The sequence below is a fragment of the Drosophila biarmipes genome, chromosome 3R, assembly GCF_025231255.1.
Source record: "Drosophila biarmipes strain raj3 chromosome 3R, RU_DBia_V1.1, whole genome shotgun sequence".
Taxonomy (NCBI): domain Eukaryota; kingdom Metazoa; phylum Arthropoda; class Insecta; order Diptera; family Drosophilidae; genus Drosophila; species Drosophila biarmipes.
In genome coordinates this window covers 9,164,707-9,183,028 of record NC_066616.1, presented here as the reverse complement: position 1 = coordinate 9,183,028, position 18,322 = coordinate 9,164,707, and the positions used below count along the sequence as shown (strand labels likewise).

Genomic DNA, 18,322 nt, shown 5'->3' with positions numbered 1-18,322 from the left:
CATTTCTAACAAATCGCTCACAAAACTGATTGAAATGCAAAACATTTTTCATATAAAACATTTTAAAATATTTTAATAAGCTTTTAAAAATCCTATAGTTTGAATAGTATGAGAGAATATTTTCCACTAAACTCATGTTATACAAGTGAGTGTCGATATGCCCGACCATTCACATGGTAGCGCCCTGTGACGCCATCAGCCATCCCTGGTCGGTCAGAACGACCCCCTCTTTGGCCACCTGAGGCGTGAAGGGGTTCCAAGTGGCGCAACAAGCATGCATTTGGGCCAAGCACACTCGGCGCCACAGCAGGCGACTTCCTCAAGATACGGATACAGGCACAGATGTGTGTTTGAGTATCCGAATATCGTGGGCACCTATTTCTGGGTATCTCTCGCGCTCGGGCTGCGCATGAGTCGCGCCAACGGTGACGTCACTCGAGAAAAGCGTGCGCGCTCTCAGCTGATTTGGACCGCCCGCTACGCGCACATGGCGATGTGGCGGTATCGGGAAATACAACTCGCACACATTTTCATTCGCTCGCCTGGTTTTCCGCAGTGCACAGTGCAGAGGCTGAGCGAGCGGTTGACTCCTGTTTTGTGTACATTTTTGGCTTCAGTTAACGTCGCGTTTTGGCAGTACAAACATCGCAGGACGCAGGACGCAGGACGCAGGACGCAGGACGCGATGCCGGGCTCGATGAAACTGGCCCCAGGCAGTGCATTCGTTTGTTGCCCCAAGACGCTGAGGTCCTCGGTGGCGTTGCCCTAGGATATAGTGCTCGCCCTGGAGTTTCCACACAACAGTTGTCCTGGCAACTGTCAGCTCATAACCAGGACTTGTGGTGGGTCAGGTCTCGAATCGCATCTCCGGGTGAGTCAATTAGTTCGCTTTAGCTGGCCTTTATTAGTTTCGTAATTAAAGAAGCATTCGAAGCTGTCATGCCCAGCCAATTGGGGTTTTTGTGGCTTGCTGCATTGCCCATACGCCCCGTGGCACCACCTTCACAGTGCTGGAAAATACATCCACCAAAGAACTAGATAAATATCCAAATAAATTTTAATAAGAGTTGAACTTTATTTAAAGTTAAATTTAAAGATCTTCTGGATGATATTTCTGTGCTATGATACACTAATTAAATGAACTATTTCGTAAATCAAATTTTAAAAAAGTAACAGTTTTACTTATAAACTCCTTAATTAAAATTAAAAACCAAGGCAGCAATCATTTAACACAAAATAATGTTTATTTAAATATATATTCTTAAGTATTCTACTGTTAGAACAAGCTAGTTGATTGTATATTATTTGTCAGAACCTGTTACTTAACATATAATTATCTTCCAGAAACTTTAATTAATAAGTTTTCTAAAGCAACGACTTGAGCAAAAAGTTGGCAATTATGTTTAGTTTTCCCCGTGCAACTCCCCATCTCCTCCTTCCAGATATTGATTTTTAGTGCCGGCGCCGGCAAATACTCGCATTTGAGCCAGAAAGTTGACGCTCGTTGTCCGTCTGTCCTCATTGTCCCGCTCAGGAGTTGCAGTGCCCTTTGTGCGTTTCTCAGGAGGAAGGAGTTTCCCAGGACCCTCGTTCTTTGTGCTGACAGACATGGAATCCCCGCTAACTGGCAGCCGTTGATATCAGTGCAAAATACGCTTCAGAAGTTGTATTCCTTTCTGGGCGAAAAGTTCCTTGAACCTTGGGAAGAGAATAATAACAAGGGAAGGGAAAATCCCCAAGAACTTTGGCAGCTTTCATGCTAATGAGATTGATAATTTTATTGATTTAATAATTCCGACTAAGTGAATGAATCACTCTTTATAATGCCCGTCCGTGATGTTGGGTATTACTTCAATAATGGTAGTTACTCAGTCGCCTAATGACTTCGATCGCTTATGCTGGCCGTTTTAATTATTTACATTACATTGGATTTGCCAGGCCGCCAGCTGACGAAAGTCCCGTCCGCCTGTAATTACCCTTGAGGCATATCATGACCAATATTCCGCCCAGCCGCACCAGACCTTCTCGTATTACGTGTGCCCCCCTGGTGTCGCCGAGTAAGTGCTAAATAATGCACAGAGAGTGCAAAGTGTTTCTAGTTCGGCTCTGTCAGACCTGCACTCGGAAGACTCTGTCCTGACAGTGAGTAATGATGTTGTGCTTGCGTTATTAAGTTTTTGAATAACATGGGACCATCAAACTGAGCTTGACAACTCACTCAAACTGAGCATAAATTTTGAAAAGGCACAGGACACCGGCTTGAAGAGTGTGAAAAATTACGCATACGTCATGTGGCGCAGGTCAGGGATTTTGCCTCCCCAGGCTTTAATGTACACTTTTCACCATGTAGTCGCTTAATGGTAGTAAACGGAGAGCAGGCTTTGTAATTTACACTCATTTTTCGTTCATTTAGATTTATTTTTAAGCCGTATTGTGGCGAAAATGCATTAATCATTCATTTAAAAATCTTATTTCACCTTTCAATTTCACTTATCATCGTGGAAACCGCTTTTATCCGAATATTGAGAACAAATTGCGCAAATTACGTATACGCTACGTATGAAAACGAACATTTCCGGTGCTCTGTGCAAGAGACTGATATAGGCAGAACGATAATTTGGTCTTTCGACTACACTGGTACAATGTTTGCATACACTTTTTCCTTTCCTTAAAACCGAAACTTTTGTTTACCATAAGCGAAGGCACCGCCTTGCCCCACCATAAGAGACCATGAGTAATTGCTCGCTTATCAAAATACAGAAGCCCCGAAAAAGCAGCCTGTGAACAATGGACGCAGTTTCCTTTCAACTTTGAGCATAATGGGTGGAAATGAAAGAACTGCTGAGCCATAGAAACTCTTGGCCTTGTATGCACTTCCCAAACGTTGTGTTCATGAAAATTCATATATGTATATTTGAATGTATCACTGTGGCGCACGCGAATTGCGTGCTTATATTAAGGCAACATCTGTCTCTGTGTGTTTTGCTGTCCTTGAGCAGGCCTAAAAATAGAGCTGGCCCCCTGAAGACCCCCCGAAGACAACGTTCGCAGCGAGGCCGAGTTCCGAGTTCCATTTACACGCCAGGAGACCCTCAATCAGGGGAACCCACAGACCCATGCCGCCTTTCCAAGTGCTGGGCACTTTGTTGGCACAATTGCAAATCGCATCTGATGGTGATTTTCACTTCAACGCTGATGATTTACGATGTCTGGGACTTTACAGCAAGGAGTAGGTTTGATTACCGTGGTGAAAGCCTATCGGGTTTCGTTTTGGGATAAACAAACCCAACCTGCGTCATTCGACTCCTAATTAGTTTATTTTGCCCCTCATTCGCAGTCGAATTAGCGATCGCATAAATCCAAACTGGAAAACAAAAAAACCCAGCATAAGCATGTCCAATTGCACGGAATCACAATAACAATGGAATTATTTAGTGGGGAAAAATAATTTATTATTTGTTATCTAAAAATAAAACAAGATGAGCGACTATAAATTCAGAGTTAATAAAAGAAATTGAGATACAAGTGGCATAGTAACCCTTTTTGCATACTCATGTTATATTTATAGAAAAAAATAGAATAATTAATGCCTTGTCAACAAACTTATAACAGATGTCATTTTAATAATAAAGATAATTAATTCCCTTCCATTTACTGTATATAATTAAGACAATTGCCTTGGCAATATGATTTGTTTTATGTTTTTCTATTTTTAACTTAGTTGTTTCCCACAACTTGACAACATAAAAGGCTAAGTCTAGGAAAGTATCTACAACAAACCTAGACTTATCAATTTTTTTGGAGAATATAGAAATCCTATTTGATGCAAAAAAGCTTAAATATATTACTGTTGGGGCTTAAAGAGTGCTAAAAAGTGATAAAAACTTAATTGATATTGCGGAATTACTCTTATCTATTTCGATTGAGGTTGAGGGAAAAATAGCATATTTTCTTATTTATAAGATTGCCAATTTAGGTTTCTTTATCAATTTAAATTGCAGTGACATGTTATTGGCCAAGTTGAACTGTCGCATTTGTTTAATAAAACCCAGGGTGTCATGCATAATAATTGCTCTTGTTGCATAGGGCTTTGAGCAATGGAATGGGACGAGTCGATTGTCGGGCAAGGTCATCTGAGTACCGGATCGTTGTCATTATCAACCGTCTTTGCTATCTGAAGGACCCATTAACCCTTCTTCAAAGTAGTCCTAAGTGTGCTAAATGCATCCCGAATGCGAATATAGAGCACAATACCTATTTTATATAGGCAGCGAATCGCGAGAGTCAACAAATGAGTAAGCAGGTTCCTCAAACGCTGCCAAGAATCGAGAAATCTCTCGAAAATTAAGTATTTTTGCTTAGCCAAAACTCAACGTGAAGGTCGCCGGCGGAGATGCACTCGTGCCACAAACTAAAATTTGATTAGAAAATTAAGAAATATTTTTAGAAAATAAACCATTTAAATTAAATGTAGAAAAAAGAAGAATTCCAGAAGTTTAGCTGCTAGCTCCCTGAATCTTTCCAATTAACTTTATTTGCTATTTTTCTACAACCTTTTCTAGGAATCCTAAGTTCCCCTTAATATTCCACAAATAAAGATAATATAATCGTGAATATTTATCACCTCCAATACCTGGCAGTCGCTTTCGTTTTGAGCATTCATCAGAATATTTCCCTTCGGCCGAGTGGCGGTGAATGCTCTCAAACAAATCGGAGACGCATAATAAAAGCAAACAAAACAAATGAAATAATTAAATTTGGGCATTTGTAAAGAGTGTGTACGACCGATGACGTCATGGGTTTTGGGGCCAGACGCTGGCAAAACAAACTAAAAATCAAGCGCAAATCGAACCGGTTCCGTTTGGTTAAATTGAAATGCATATAATAAATAATTGTTAACAAAGAACTGCAATAATCAGATTATTTTTGTTGTTTGCACTGATTTTTCATGCAGTTCATGCTCAATAGCTCTCTATTTGTTTCTTTTTTAAAGGGTAGGGTAGGTGGGGTTTGTTCCTAGTGGAAAAGTTTTTATTCCCATTCCGATTTCATTATGTTTTGTTTGATTACTTTTGTGTGTTACCTGCCACCAGGTTATTGCGTTGTAACGCGTCGGAAGAAACGCACCTCGAGGCTGTAGGAACAGTTTCGAACCCCGATCTGCATTGTTAGAAAAAGGGGAATACGTAGTTTGTTTATCTCAAAGGGGGTTGATATCTGCAAGATCTCACTGTTGCCTTGCAATTGACCATCCCTAAAGATTTTACTAGGGGAAGGCACCCTGTAAACACAGGAAGACAGCATTAAACAGCTGAGGAGAAAGCAAAAGAAAGGAGAGCGAGGTAGAGAGAGAGAGAAATTAAAATTCTATTATAGCTCTCATTAAAAAAAATTATGTCGGGGTATGCTGGGCGATAGTTTTCTGTTTCAGAAATTAATAAAATACATTTGCAAGATATTATTTACCAATTTCATTAGAAATTTAAAAATGTACCATTAGAACCAGAGTTTGGTCTATTATTATAAGTTTCTTGAAGAATCATTTCGTTTGGTTGTATAGGTTTAAGCACCACAATAAATTTCACTTTTCACGCCAGAGGACAAGGTTATAGGTTAGAAAATACCTTAATAACGAGGTTAAGATTCAAACCATTATTATCCATAAAAAGGTTTAAAAATAAAGACTTATTTTGAATTGCTATAAAATAACTTTAAAAAAGTCTAGATTGTAGGCCTATATTATTTTGAGGCACTATTAAGATTGATCAGCTTACAGGGCATCTCATGGTCGAGTCACCCGACTATCCCCGTACTTGCTGCAGTTTTCTTTGCCAAAGTCATGGCCGATATTTTGAATACCTGACGGGCACCGAACAGTCGCACGACGGCGCTCGCTCAGGAACGGAACCCAGAAATCGCATCCGCGGAATTTCGAACTGCAAGTGCTAACGGCGATCGGCCTTGTATCTAGACGGCCCGCTATCACTATCCGAAAGTTCGGGGTTGGAGCCGCCAGCTCTACATAGTTGCTCCGTGAATTCTCGGTCAGACGGTTTGGTTTTCTGTGAATCGGGTGCCAAAGTGCAGTCTTGTGCGCGAGTCTGAATGGGCAGGGGAAAAACAATTAATTGACGACAATTGAAGTGCAGCTGGTGATCGAGAAAGGCGGCATGCCGAGAGTTTCTCACAGGCGAGTGGAAAGTTTTGCATTCGATCTATTTATTGCCGCTCGGTCGTCAAGTGTCGGCCCATATAAATAGCAATTAACGAATTTATGCAATCGTCTTCGGCCAGTTGTACGATTTCATGCACCCAGCCATACGGACCATAAATATGTTTATGCGCACGTGTATGATACTGTGCCCCTTAAAATAGACCGTTTGGTTTTCTATTTATTTCCCATTTCCCAGTGCCTGCGCCCAGCGCCTCCCCCCCGAACCGGTTTCAATTTAGCCTTTCTGGATCGCGACCAAGACACACGTTCTTTTGGCCTTGGCCAATATACGTAATATCGCGGCTCCGACGGGCTCTAAAGTGGCGAACTGGAACTTCTGGGAAATGCAAGTGGGAAATGCGAGTGGGCGGAGGTGGGTGAGCACGAACGCATCTAAATGCCAGTGGGATTTTCTCTACTACTACTATTTGGTGTCCTTGTTGTCCCGTCTCATATTTACAAGGGTGAGTGGGAGCCAAGTACTTAAATGAGGCTAGGGAACACGGGTTACTCGATGTGCATCTAAGGAGTTAAACCCAATTTGCATGTCCGCAAGTTCTGTAAATACCGAGGGAAGCAAAAGTATTCAAAAGAAAGTTCACATAAAAAGCACATTTCATTGCCTTAAACTCAAATTAAATTGGCTCAGCAGAGATTAAAGGTGACAGGAGATAAGACGAAGCAGTTTTTTAATAAAGATACTCCCGAACGCGATACAAAGATATTTGTTTCGGTGTTTATGTGGCAGTTTTGTTATCAGATATTTGAACGCATCCAAACAGAAACCTAATTAAATGATGCAATGCGATTAAAGTAATTACATTATTGTTTAGCGAACCAATTAACCTGTATTTGTTTTGGATTCTTGAAATTCGCAATTTTTCAAAGTGCCTTTTCACATAATAGAGGCGAGGTTTCCCCTGGAAGTGCACTCTATGTTTGAGAGTGCTGTTGAAGTAGTTGGGGAGCAATTACACCTGGGCTGCAACTACAGAGAGGAAGTGAACCGATCGACGGAGAACCATTATCTGTGGCCAACCAGTTGGATCTGGTATTCGTACGATAATCTTGATTGCATTCGTGGAAGCAATCTCCTAGTGCAGCGGATCGCATAACGTGTTTTGATTTTCGCAGCTTGTAACTGGTTTCCCGAAGAGACCCTCTCGACTGACATTTGACCGATGGCGAACCTAAACAGCTCGTTATGTCGATTTTTATCTGATACCACGCCATGATCGATGCCTGAGGTTCGGCATAGGACCCGTTTGCCCATACATTTCTATTTAATCAAGCCATTGGGTATGCGCATACATATTCTTCGCATAAATTAAAGAACAAACAAAAAAATTATGGCAAAAAGTTAAGTCACGTTTCTGACTCATTTGTATCTGCTGCGGCTGTACGTGTGTGTTTGCCATGAGTGAACGATAAACAAATACAGCATTCGAAGTTAATTTTAATTTTTCATGCCGCAGACGTCGTTGCCAAGCTCGTTTGAATTTTTGTTTATTTTTATTTGATTTTTTCTTGATTGAGGGTCAAAAAATCTCTCTGTCTCTAGTTTTGCACTAGTTTTCTGTGCGTCTGGTGCGGCGAAAGACTGGCTCGACGTGTTTCGCGATCGAAAGTCTGTTATTCAGCTCGGCCATAAAATGTTAATGCGTAGTCTGGGCTGGCGGCCGGGTCTGGGTGTGGATCGGCGATCGGGGATCGGCATGGGGATCTGGGATCGGAGATCGGGGGCTGTTGTCTATAGCTATCAGCTGTAGCGCCGATCGGCGATCGCCGCTAAACTGCCAAAGGTAAGCCTTTGTGCGGCCGTGCAAACCGACTCATTCCGGTTCGGAAAAGCTCCCTGTCCCAGAAACCCTCCGATCAATTTGTTTTGTCTCCGGACACGGAATATCCCCAGCACTTATGCTGGTGCCGCATCGGCCAGCATATATCTCATGGGATGGGGTGCCATGACATCATTTGCATAGCCCATCTCGGGCGACTTCGGTCCAATTGCCTAGCGTTTCGCGGTGAGTAGGCACTTTCGTTCATCGATTTGTTTATGCAATAATTGATTGTTGTGTTGTGTTTATGTTTGGCCACTCAATTGAATGGCTTTTTTCGGTTTTTTGGCAAACTTTTTTGAAGACAGTACTATTTATTGGGTGGGTCAAAAAACTCAAGTCGTACATTTTTCAATGAATATTTATGGGTTTGTCGTGGAGTAAAATTTCCACTCTGAATTAGGTAAAGTATCCATGCTCTAGCTTGGTTAATGGGTTTCTTAAAATGATTTACCTATTAATTTAATAGTATTAAATACGATTTTTCGCGTTGAAGGACGACGTAGTTTATAATATTTGTTGCCAGACTTTGCTCTGGTTTTTCGTTTAATTATGGCAATAAAAAGGAATACAAATATTTGAAACTACAATAAATTCTAACATGAAAAACCATTACAAAATGTCAATGACATTAGTGGAACTTTGTTGATAAGATTGTGGTTTTGTTAATGACTTCACGAGTCGCATCAAGGTTCCTCAGCCTGTGTTTTCGATTTCATGCCCTGCCATCACGTTCTAAGTATAGCATTTCATGATGTTTGCAAAGAATGTTGGGTATCACTTGAGCTTTATCTTCTAACTATAAAACCAAGTGAGCGCTGGAGATATATGATATATGGAGTACTGAGAAGAGCCACAAATTTTGGTATTTTTGAGGGGGCTGGATTTCCAACACTCGTTGCCGGCCACTGAAGTGGCTTTATGGTATTTTTATATGGAAGGGTTGGGGCAATGGAAATCTTGTTGGCTCAGGCAGAAAAACTGCTGACGCCACTGGTCGAGCATACGCCGCATAGCCCCACGGCTGATTGTACGAGTCGCGAATGCGAATTGGGAAGGCAGTGAAAAGTGCTCGAGCCGAGCCCGTGCTCATAATTGGTTACAACTGACACAAACCAGTCCGGATCGGATGGCCAACTCGGCGACTCAAAGTGAGTCAAACGTGCGGAGAGTGAGCTTTATCAGCGGGAGAACACGCTGCCGGTGGCCAGTCCTCTTATCACTCGGATCTAGGGGCCTTTCTCCTACCCCTTTTGGCACTTTCACACAAGTGTTCCGGCTTGTGGCCTCAACACATGCAATATCTTATCTGGCCTTCAGCAATGTGGTACGTTACTCAGAGCCATCTATTTTAGAGCAACTTAAATCCGATTCTGCGTCGCAGTTCTGGCTTGTAAAGATATTGCCCTACTTCAAAGTTATTTCCCCGCATTTATCGTCCCGCATTCGAGTAAATCCCATCTGGCAATCTTCCCCTAATTGTTAACCCATTAAAGCATTTAGTTATGGAGGCGTTTGTTGGTGGCATTTCTTTGTCGCCAAGCGCTCTAATTGATGCCAAGAGTTTTGTGTATCTATTTATGTGGATATTCTGGAATAATAATTGCTGTTTGGCCGGCAAACAAAAGAAATTTTGTCATAAAAGCTTAATCAGCGGCAAACAAAAGCAAACATTCGAATCAATTGAAGGTTCGCAGAAGGGAAATTCGATATGGGGATAGTGTTTTCAAACTAAAGTTAACGAACTTGAAAGGGTGGGCTCACAGAGAAGGGAGTGCGGAGTATATTAAAGATTTGCGTTAAGTATCGCAATATATAATAATATATCTCCTTATAAATAATATTAGAATATATTATATTATCTACTTAAATATTACATAGTCCAACATACTTATATATTTTGACCTTTTTTTAAATTCTAAATCATCACAATTTCTTTTTGTGTAATACAAATAAAATGCCTTTTTCATGGGGAAATACAATAGAAAGGGATCAATTACATTCTTTATTTGGGAAAAATATTAATATTATGTAAATATAATATGTATTAAAAAACATTAAAGTATATAGTATTATTTATATAAAATGTTTCAAATTTTAAAATCTATTTTAAGTTGTAAGTCCTCCCAATTTCTTTCTGTGTAAAGCAAATAAAATGCATTCTTCATCTGAAGAAAGAAAGAAGGCGAAGTCTACCAATTTCTTTTTGTGTGCCATGGGGAATACGCGTGAAAGGGATAAAGTGCATTCTTAATTTGAGAAAAGAGAGAGAGGGCGATAGCGCAGTAGAAAGAGAGGGCGAAGAACACTCATTTTCTGCTGCAGCTTACAGCTGGCAGCGGAACTTTGCTGGCACGCGAAAGCATTTAAAACCCACAACATTCGGTGAACTCGGAGTCAAAGCGAATCCAATTGTCACGCGAGCAGCAGCAAAAGATTGCGAGCAAGAGGCCAACAGCTGATCGCTGAGTGTGGGCGCGAGTGAGAGCGAGAGGGAAAGTCGCTCAGGATCAGCCGCAGAAGGGGAAAAAAGATACACTCGTCGCGAAATGTGAAATCCATAACAAATCGCCTAATTAGTAAGTTCAATCCCTGATGGCTATTATTATAAAATCCATTTTCAAAACATTTCGCAAGTGAGTGTGAAAAAACAAACGCAATAACAATTTATGGAACGAGGGAATTTTTAGTTTTTGCGTGCTAAAAAAAACACTCAAGAAAAACCCCGAAATTCAAACGGTTCAAGGACCTAAACTGAAGGAAATGAATAGTGAAAATTAAAAATGTATACCTTGTGGATGTTGGGTAATTTTTATTTCGCAAAAGATCACTGTACCAGTGTTCCAGTTAAATGTTTATTTTTTAAAATCGTTAAAGGGTGCTACGTTTTCAGAAAAGAAAGTGAACAGAATTTATTTTCTTAACCCTCCGAGAGCCAGACACCAAAAGTGCCTTTGTTTGTTTTGTTATGAAGTGCCTAAAAAAACATTTAAGTGCAAATACTGCCCAAGTTGAATTCCTTTTAGCCCGACACCTTTGCATAAGCATAATCTAGGCGTTGTTAATATTGGCCCAACAAATTAATACAGTCCCGCGGAAGATGGTCGTAATTCTCGCCCCTGACGTGTTAGCGCCTCTGATTTGATACTCGCTCTTTTGCCTTTTTATTGTTTGTTTTTCAAGTAGGTGCCAAAGTTAGACGGACAGTGTAAGAGGATCTGCGGGCAGCTTACAAACGCAGCTTAGTCACTTAGTTCGGTGAAAATCCCCGCTCGATCGGCGGATAACAGGGCGTATGCGCGATGAGTAATGCAATCTATGAACCCGCTGCGAAAGTGCTTGGAAAAGGGCCTTTGGAGCCCTGCACTCTCTTTGTTCCTTTGTTGACAGCCGCCGCACAAAGGAAAGCGCAGTAAAAATGCAAATATTTGCCAGATTCATGCGTGTTTTCCGACTCTGGCGAAAGATCATACATCTGGCAAGTACAGTTGGCCAAGATCGAAAAGGCGGCCAGCACGTTTTTTGTCTTGGCCGGGGGAAAGTGTGATAAGCTTATGCCTGTATTTCGCTCTATGACATTGGGTTTTTCGGCTACGCACCTCGATTTTATGGCAACTATACTTCGTTAGCACATGGAAGTCGGCTACTTGAGTGCTACACCGTCTGAAATTGGCCATTATCTAATCGGCGGTTGGTGGGCTGCGCGCCTTGTACTCGCCTTGCCCACTTGATTGGGCTTTAATTGCATTAGAGCATAGCCATGAGCTTTGATTTCTGATTAGTGTTGCCAGCAAATTGATGTTTATTTATGGCCCACTGTTCATTCTCCTTTAGCCACCAATAAGCCTCGAGTGTGTAATAAATTGTCGTCTACTAATGGTTGACTAATCACATTATGCTTTCTACCAGGTTGTTGCATATTTTTCAATGGTTTACGATGGTCCAGAGGAGCAAAGTTCAAGTGCTGGCTCACTATCATATCTTGTCGCATAGTGACAGGCTTGTCAAGTTTTGTTTTCATTTCCCGCCTGGACATTGCTAATCTGTGCTAAAACATGGGTTCTATATGTGGCCCGTAAAAGCTGAAAGCGAACAACATCTTTGTGGTTATGACTCCTCCTAAAACCTCAGAGTAACAACGAGAGTATATATAGATACAAGGAAAAGAAAGCGACCCCAAAAGAGCGTATATCAACACATATTACGAAATCCTTGCCATTGTGGTGAATAATTAGCAGCATAATCGTAATGGGCTGAATCAGCCCAGAATTCCCCCTTCAAAGTGATATAAAATTGCTCGAAGCGCCTTTGGCGAAAAGATAAGAAGTGACAATTTTTTATAGGGCAGGCTAATCAAAACTATATTTGGAGGGGAGTTTGTCTTGGGAATTAGCACGGCAATTTACCCAGCATGCGCTGCAAAATCCCGATCACAAGGGTGGCGTATGGGGATGTAAATCGAATGAAATCGTGTCGAATCCAATCAAGTATACGCCGTGTGGCCGGTCGTAAAAGACCGAAAATTCAAAGCCCGAGCTTGGCCTGGGCGAATTTTGTTTGTTTTTCACAGGTTTTGGACTTAATTATGACCTGTTTTCTGGTCCGCCTGTTGAATTCGATTTGCCGCCGCCGCTGCCGTCGACGCGTTGCTGCCGCGAACAGAACAGCTGTTTGGCGTTTTAATAAACAATCGTCGGCGGTCCGCAGCTCAGTTTGTGAGGAGCGTTCGGCGGATACACATCGCACCCATCGCTCTTGGCCAGCTCGTCCCCACGGGCCTTAACGGTTCCGCAGAAGCGCACTAACAAAGCCAACAAATATCCCCCAAAATATCGAAAGTTATTCAAATCAAGTCAGTCGAGCGTGCGCGTTTCGTGATTATCCAAGCCGTCAAACAAACATCCCATTCCCTTCTAAATCTGCGAAAATATTTGTGTTTTCACTGGCCGTGGCGTGTGCGTTCTGCGACCGAGCCATTGAACTTTGAAGTACGGAAAATATTTGGAAAGACACAAACAATAACATACCTATATCCCTGTGCTAATTTGCTGTCGGCAAATTTTGTTTGTCGTGCGGCGCAGAAAACTCTTGTTTCTACGCTGCGAGAAATCTTTAAATTTATTCTTTTGTTTCGCCCGATCTGCTTTGTCGGTTGGTTCGTAAACAAATTTGTGGTCTGGGTTTTCCATTTCCACAAGATTATCGCAAGAGGTAAATAAAACGTAATTCTAAGGGTGTAATAAAGTGATTAGTTGGTTCTGTAAGCCACTTCGAAAGCATTTAAAATGAATTTTGAACATGCCTTCAAAAGTTGCAACACTTCAAAGATTTTGAGTGCATTGTGTAATCAGAAGGAACCTTGAATCCGTTTACAAATCTTAACAAAAAGTGGTTCTTGGCCTGGAAAACCAAAGGAAAACCAGTTGCAACCGCCCAAAATATGCACGAAGCGCTCCGCAAGTTATTCATTTACTTCGCCAAGATGTAGATCATTAGCACGCTGTTGTCGAGTGCCGGCTCCAAGAGCAAAAACCATTCCGAGAAATCCAGCAAGCGATCCGAGGTCTACTGTATATCGTCACCAGCACGTGTTCGGGCCCCAATTGAAAGTCGATTCTACGAGCAGTACTTGACAACAGTCTCCGGGGTGCTTTACGGCCCTGGCATTAGTCAGGGCTCCCTCTAATTTTTGCGTTTTTCGGGTTTTATCTAAATGAACGCCTGTATAAATATTTTGTCAGCGATAAGTCCCATGTAACTGGCTGTGGAACCCGCTCCGGCGACCTTAGTTTCGGCGCGTTCAACACGCCGAACGATGTTTGGCCAAAGTCTGATGGCAGTTATCTTCGGTCCCGGATTAGGGAACAGTAGTCTACGGCTTATCTGGGCTGGCGAGTGGCGTTCAATATGGTTGGCTCCCCGTGGAAATGTTGTTTCCCAATCGGTTTTCTCGCTAAATTCCCGCCCAACGTGCTAAACGGATCTAGTTATTTGCCTATTACAATTATTTTAAGCGAGTTAGCGGGCACAAGTAAACGAGATTTGATGACAGAACGTGGCTAGACATGGCAAGTTCGCACAATTAGAGTCTTACAAATATCTGAACTTGATAAGCGCTGTTTCGCAATTTTATTTCGAGTAGATTAGTTTAAGAGATACATTTGCATATACCTAGGGGGTATGCATATTTCACAATTCGAAAATTCCATTATTCAGCTATATCACTTTTTCTAAAAATATATAAATATTGATGGAGAAGTGCTCCCCAAAATACGCCAAACAAACGGTTTATCTTCCATTCATCTTCAGTGTGTTTTGTGTGATTGCGTGTGAAAATATTTATTTAATTTCTTTGTTGTCTGTTTGTTATGAAATACGGCGCAAAACATAATAATCTTATCTAGATGCAAAAGAGTTGTGAAATGTTCATTGACCCAATTTAACGATCCAAACACGCTCCTCATTGCAGACCAAGCCAAAGCAACAAATGTGACAACTAACACTAGATTGTGATACAACAATTGGGCTCGCCTTCTCTCCCCCAACAAAATCCGCGTTCGCAGAACCAAGTCGCAACCATCTATAGTACAAACTCACTATCCAAACAGAACCCACTTAGCTCCAATTAAAATGGATTTCGACCAGATTCTGGCCAAATGTGGCGACTTCAATCGCTACCAGTTCATGATACTCGCCCTCTTCGGGTTTATAAATATCATCGTATCGATGGTGAGTTAAATTTTGTAGCCATCCCCAATATATTAATCATTTTATTCTGCATTTCAGCATTACTTTACGCAAACAGTCATTAGTTTCGTGCCAGATCACTGGTGCTACCATGATAAGCTAGTGAATATGACCTACAAGGAGATCGGGGAGATCTATGCTCAGTTCGAGAAGCCCTCGTGCACCCGGCTGGAGGACATCAACGGCCACAATGTCACCGTCAGCAGCAAGCCGTGCGAGAAGTGGATCTACAACTACGATTTCGGCTACAGAAGCATGAACACAGAGGTAAGTCTGGCTTGTATGACCGATGGAACGAGTTCTAACTGTGGGTAATTATATTTCATTCAGCTCAACTGGGTCTGTGACTCGGCGTACAAGGCGCGTATTGGCCAGTCCCTGTTCTTCATTGGCTCCGTGGTGGGCACCCTCTTCTACGGCCTGCTGTCCGATAAGATTGGCCGCGTTCCCGCCCTAATCTTGTCCAACTTCTGCGGCTTTGCCGGGGATTTCTCCACCATATTCACCAAGAGCGTGGGCACCTTCACCCTCTGCCGTTTCATTTCCGGCTTGGCGGCCGATACCAACTTCTACCTGATGTACATTATAGGTGAGTCGAAGGGAGAGTCAGGGGGGTGTATAAAATTGGTATTAAGTTATTTAGTGAGTAAACAAATTCACATTTATTTTTGGGTGCCACTTAGCAAGCTTGTTTTCGGTTTAAATGTATTATTTGGAATTAAAGTTAGCAGATAACACTAGAAATAAGGAATAAAGGCGAGTAAGAGCGTGTAAAATGGCTTATTTGCTATATCGGGAAAATACTTTACTCTCGGAGTAGCACTGTTTAAGTGAATTTTATTTAAGTACGTTTTTTTGAATTTCAATGGTGTTTATTTTATTTTCTTATTACTTTCTCCCCCATAGTGCTCGAATATATTCGCCCCAGCATGAGAACCCTGGGTCTCAACATGGCCGTGGGCCTGTTCTACTGCTTGGGCCTGGTGTTAACTCCCTGGCTGGCAGTGCTGGTGGGCCACTGGCAGATCTACCTGGCCTGCACCTCGCTGCCCATCCTGCTGGTGGTGCTGTACTACTTCGTGGTGCAGGAGAGCGCCCAGTGGCTGGTGACCCGGAACGACATCGACGGGGCCATCATGAGGCTAAAGCGGGTGGCCAAGTTCAACGGCTGCCGGGTCACCCAGGCGGACTTCGACGAGTTCCGGCGCCACTGCCAGATGACCCGCGAAATGCAGGGCGGCGATGACAAGAAGCAGGCCACGCTGCTCGATATGTTCAGAACGCCGCGCATGCGCAAGAACACGCTCATTCTGTTCTTCAAGAGGTGAGTTCGTTTAGTGTTCATGGTAAACATCGAGTGATAATTAGATTAGCAGGATGATTGTATAATCCATTATGTCAACATTCATGAGTCAGACTAGTTTTAAAATAATTTGAAATTTTCTTAGACATTTTTTATTCCATAATTAATCAATAATTTAATTTTTTATATTATTAATACCTTTTTATATTTCCCACCTACAGCATGGTGATCACCCTGTGCTACGACGCGGTCTCCCGCAACGTCGAGGGCATGGGCATTTCGCCCTTCATCATGTTTTCGCTGAGTGCCTTGGCGGTGCTGCCCTCGAGTGTGCTGCTGGTCCTGTTGCAGGATCGCATTGGCAGGAAGGGCATGGCCTCGGGCTCCCTGCTGGTGGGTGGCCTCTTCACAGCCGCCGCCGGCATTGCGATCGCCTACCAGCAGCACAACCACAATGCCATTCTGCTGGCCTGCCTCACGATCGCCGCCCGCTTCGGAGTGGCCATCTCCTACGAGTCGGGATCCCAGTACGCCACCGAGCTGATCCCCACTTGCGTGCGGGGCCAGGGCGTGGCAGCTGTCCACGTGGCCGGCTTCGCGGCCTCCTTCCTGGCGCCCTACATCCTCTGGCTGGGCACCTTCTTCAAGGCGGCGCCCTCCATCATCCTGGGCGTCCTGTTCTTCTCGGGCTCCTTCGTCTGCCTGCTGCTGCCAGAGACGCTAAACAGGTAAGTCAACAGGAACTCATGCTCAGAAAATAATAGTATTGCAATTGGTTAGCCAAAAAATTTAAAAAAACAATTAAAGTCATTTATTAGTATTTATGATTTCCATACGTTCAGATAAGACACTGTGGGATGACTGACCAAACAATTAAACCAAGAATGATTGATGATTATCGAATCCATCATTGTATTTTCTAATCAAGATCATTTATAAAGATTCATAGCTTCAGAGCTATTGCTTTATTCATAAATCTACTTTCTAATCAGCAGATAATATCGTCTAATGGTTTCCTTATCAAATACAAAATATTTATAAAAGACTTGATTAATGTCTGTTAATGAGTTCAGAGTAATGAATGTCTAATTTATTAAAATGTTGATTTTGTTTAGCTAAAGCTTTCGATGTTAATTGACTTGATTGCTATATTGCTAATAGGATGATAATGTATTTTTTTAATTAAAAATGGTATCGATGACTTGCATAAATAAATAATATTTAAAATTAATTATATCCAATCTAAATGAGTAAGCCTTTTAGCATTAAGGTGGTGTTATAATTTCACTAATTCTTGTGTTATTTTTCAGGAGCCTGCCCACGACCATCGAGGAGGGCGAGGTGTTCGGCAAGGGCGAGCGCATGTTCGACTTCCCGTGCCTGCACAACCGGCACGATGACGCGGAGTCCGACTCCGAGCTGGAGAAGTACAAGCGGAAGCACTCCCTGATCGACGCCAAGCAGATGCAGATGGAGTCCTTCTCGAACGGGAAGCGCAAGCAGTCCCTGATCGACGCCGATCGCGAGGAGCAGGCCCTGAAGGACGCCAAGCACTGAGGGGCCATGTCCCGCCCTCAGTAGTTCGTAGTTTAGCTAACCAATTTTGCCTAGACCTTAAGACCTTAAGACCCCGGGACCCTTAAAGATCCAGGCCGAGATACGATCCCACTCGATTCGATGGCCAATCGAGTGCCTGCAAAGTGTGTGCTCAGTATGCGGAAGCCTTTTCTTATATGTATAGAGTGTACCCTTACAAATTTATATATATGTATACTTATTTACCTACTCTAGCTGGTAATGACCTAGGGCGTAGCTGTACATTTAACTCGATCCAAAATTACCTTTTCCAAAACGCAGATTGTGCATAAGAATGGAATCATATAGTTAACACTTAAGCGGCACAAAATCACTTAACTAAAACCATTGGAATACTTATCGTAAGAGTTTTCATACCCACTTGTACATAAGTGCGATACTACTTAGGCCAGTAACTGAATGTTCTTTTTGGTTTTGATCTTTAAGCAAATGAGAACCATTAAGCAAACTGATAATAATTATTTAAAGCTAGAAACAAAATATGAAATATACAAATCCAAAAAAATTGTACCTAAACGTTTTTAACTCATTTCCGGTGGCTGCGTTTAGAAAATATATTCTAGTTTATATGTTCAGTTGATGTTTTTACAAGAATACTAAAAGTTAAATGGGAAAGTATGGATA

General features: G+C 42.2%; 1 protein-coding gene across 3 annotated transcripts; it reads left to right on the top strand.

Moving 5' to 3' along the window:
• The first annotated feature begins 797 nt into the window (after positions 1-797).
• Positions 798-18,208, top strand: LOC108031921 (organic cation transporter protein). 3 transcript variants are annotated; one of them, XM_050888605.1, is made up of 7 exons: positions 798-871; positions 14,522-14,781; positions 14,839-15,066; positions 15,130-15,388; positions 15,706-16,123; positions 16,324-16,830; positions 17,413-18,208. In XM_050888605.1, the coding sequence occupies exons 2-7, from the start codon at positions 14,683-14,685 to the stop codon at positions 17,657-17,659; spliced, it is 1,758 nt and encodes a 585-aa protein (XP_050744562.1). In that variant the 5' UTR covers positions 798-871; positions 14,522-14,682; the 3' UTR covers positions 17,660-18,208. The 3 variants fall into 3 exon arrangements, with proteins under 3 accessions (XP_050744562.1, XP_043949513.1, XP_016961182.1); XM_044093578.2 differs by lacking the exon at positions 798-871 and adding an exon at positions 10,452-10,631; XM_017105693.3 differs by lacking the exon at positions 798-871 and adding an exon at positions 12,764-13,263.
• The last annotated feature ends 114 nt before the right edge of the window (positions 18,209-18,322 follow it).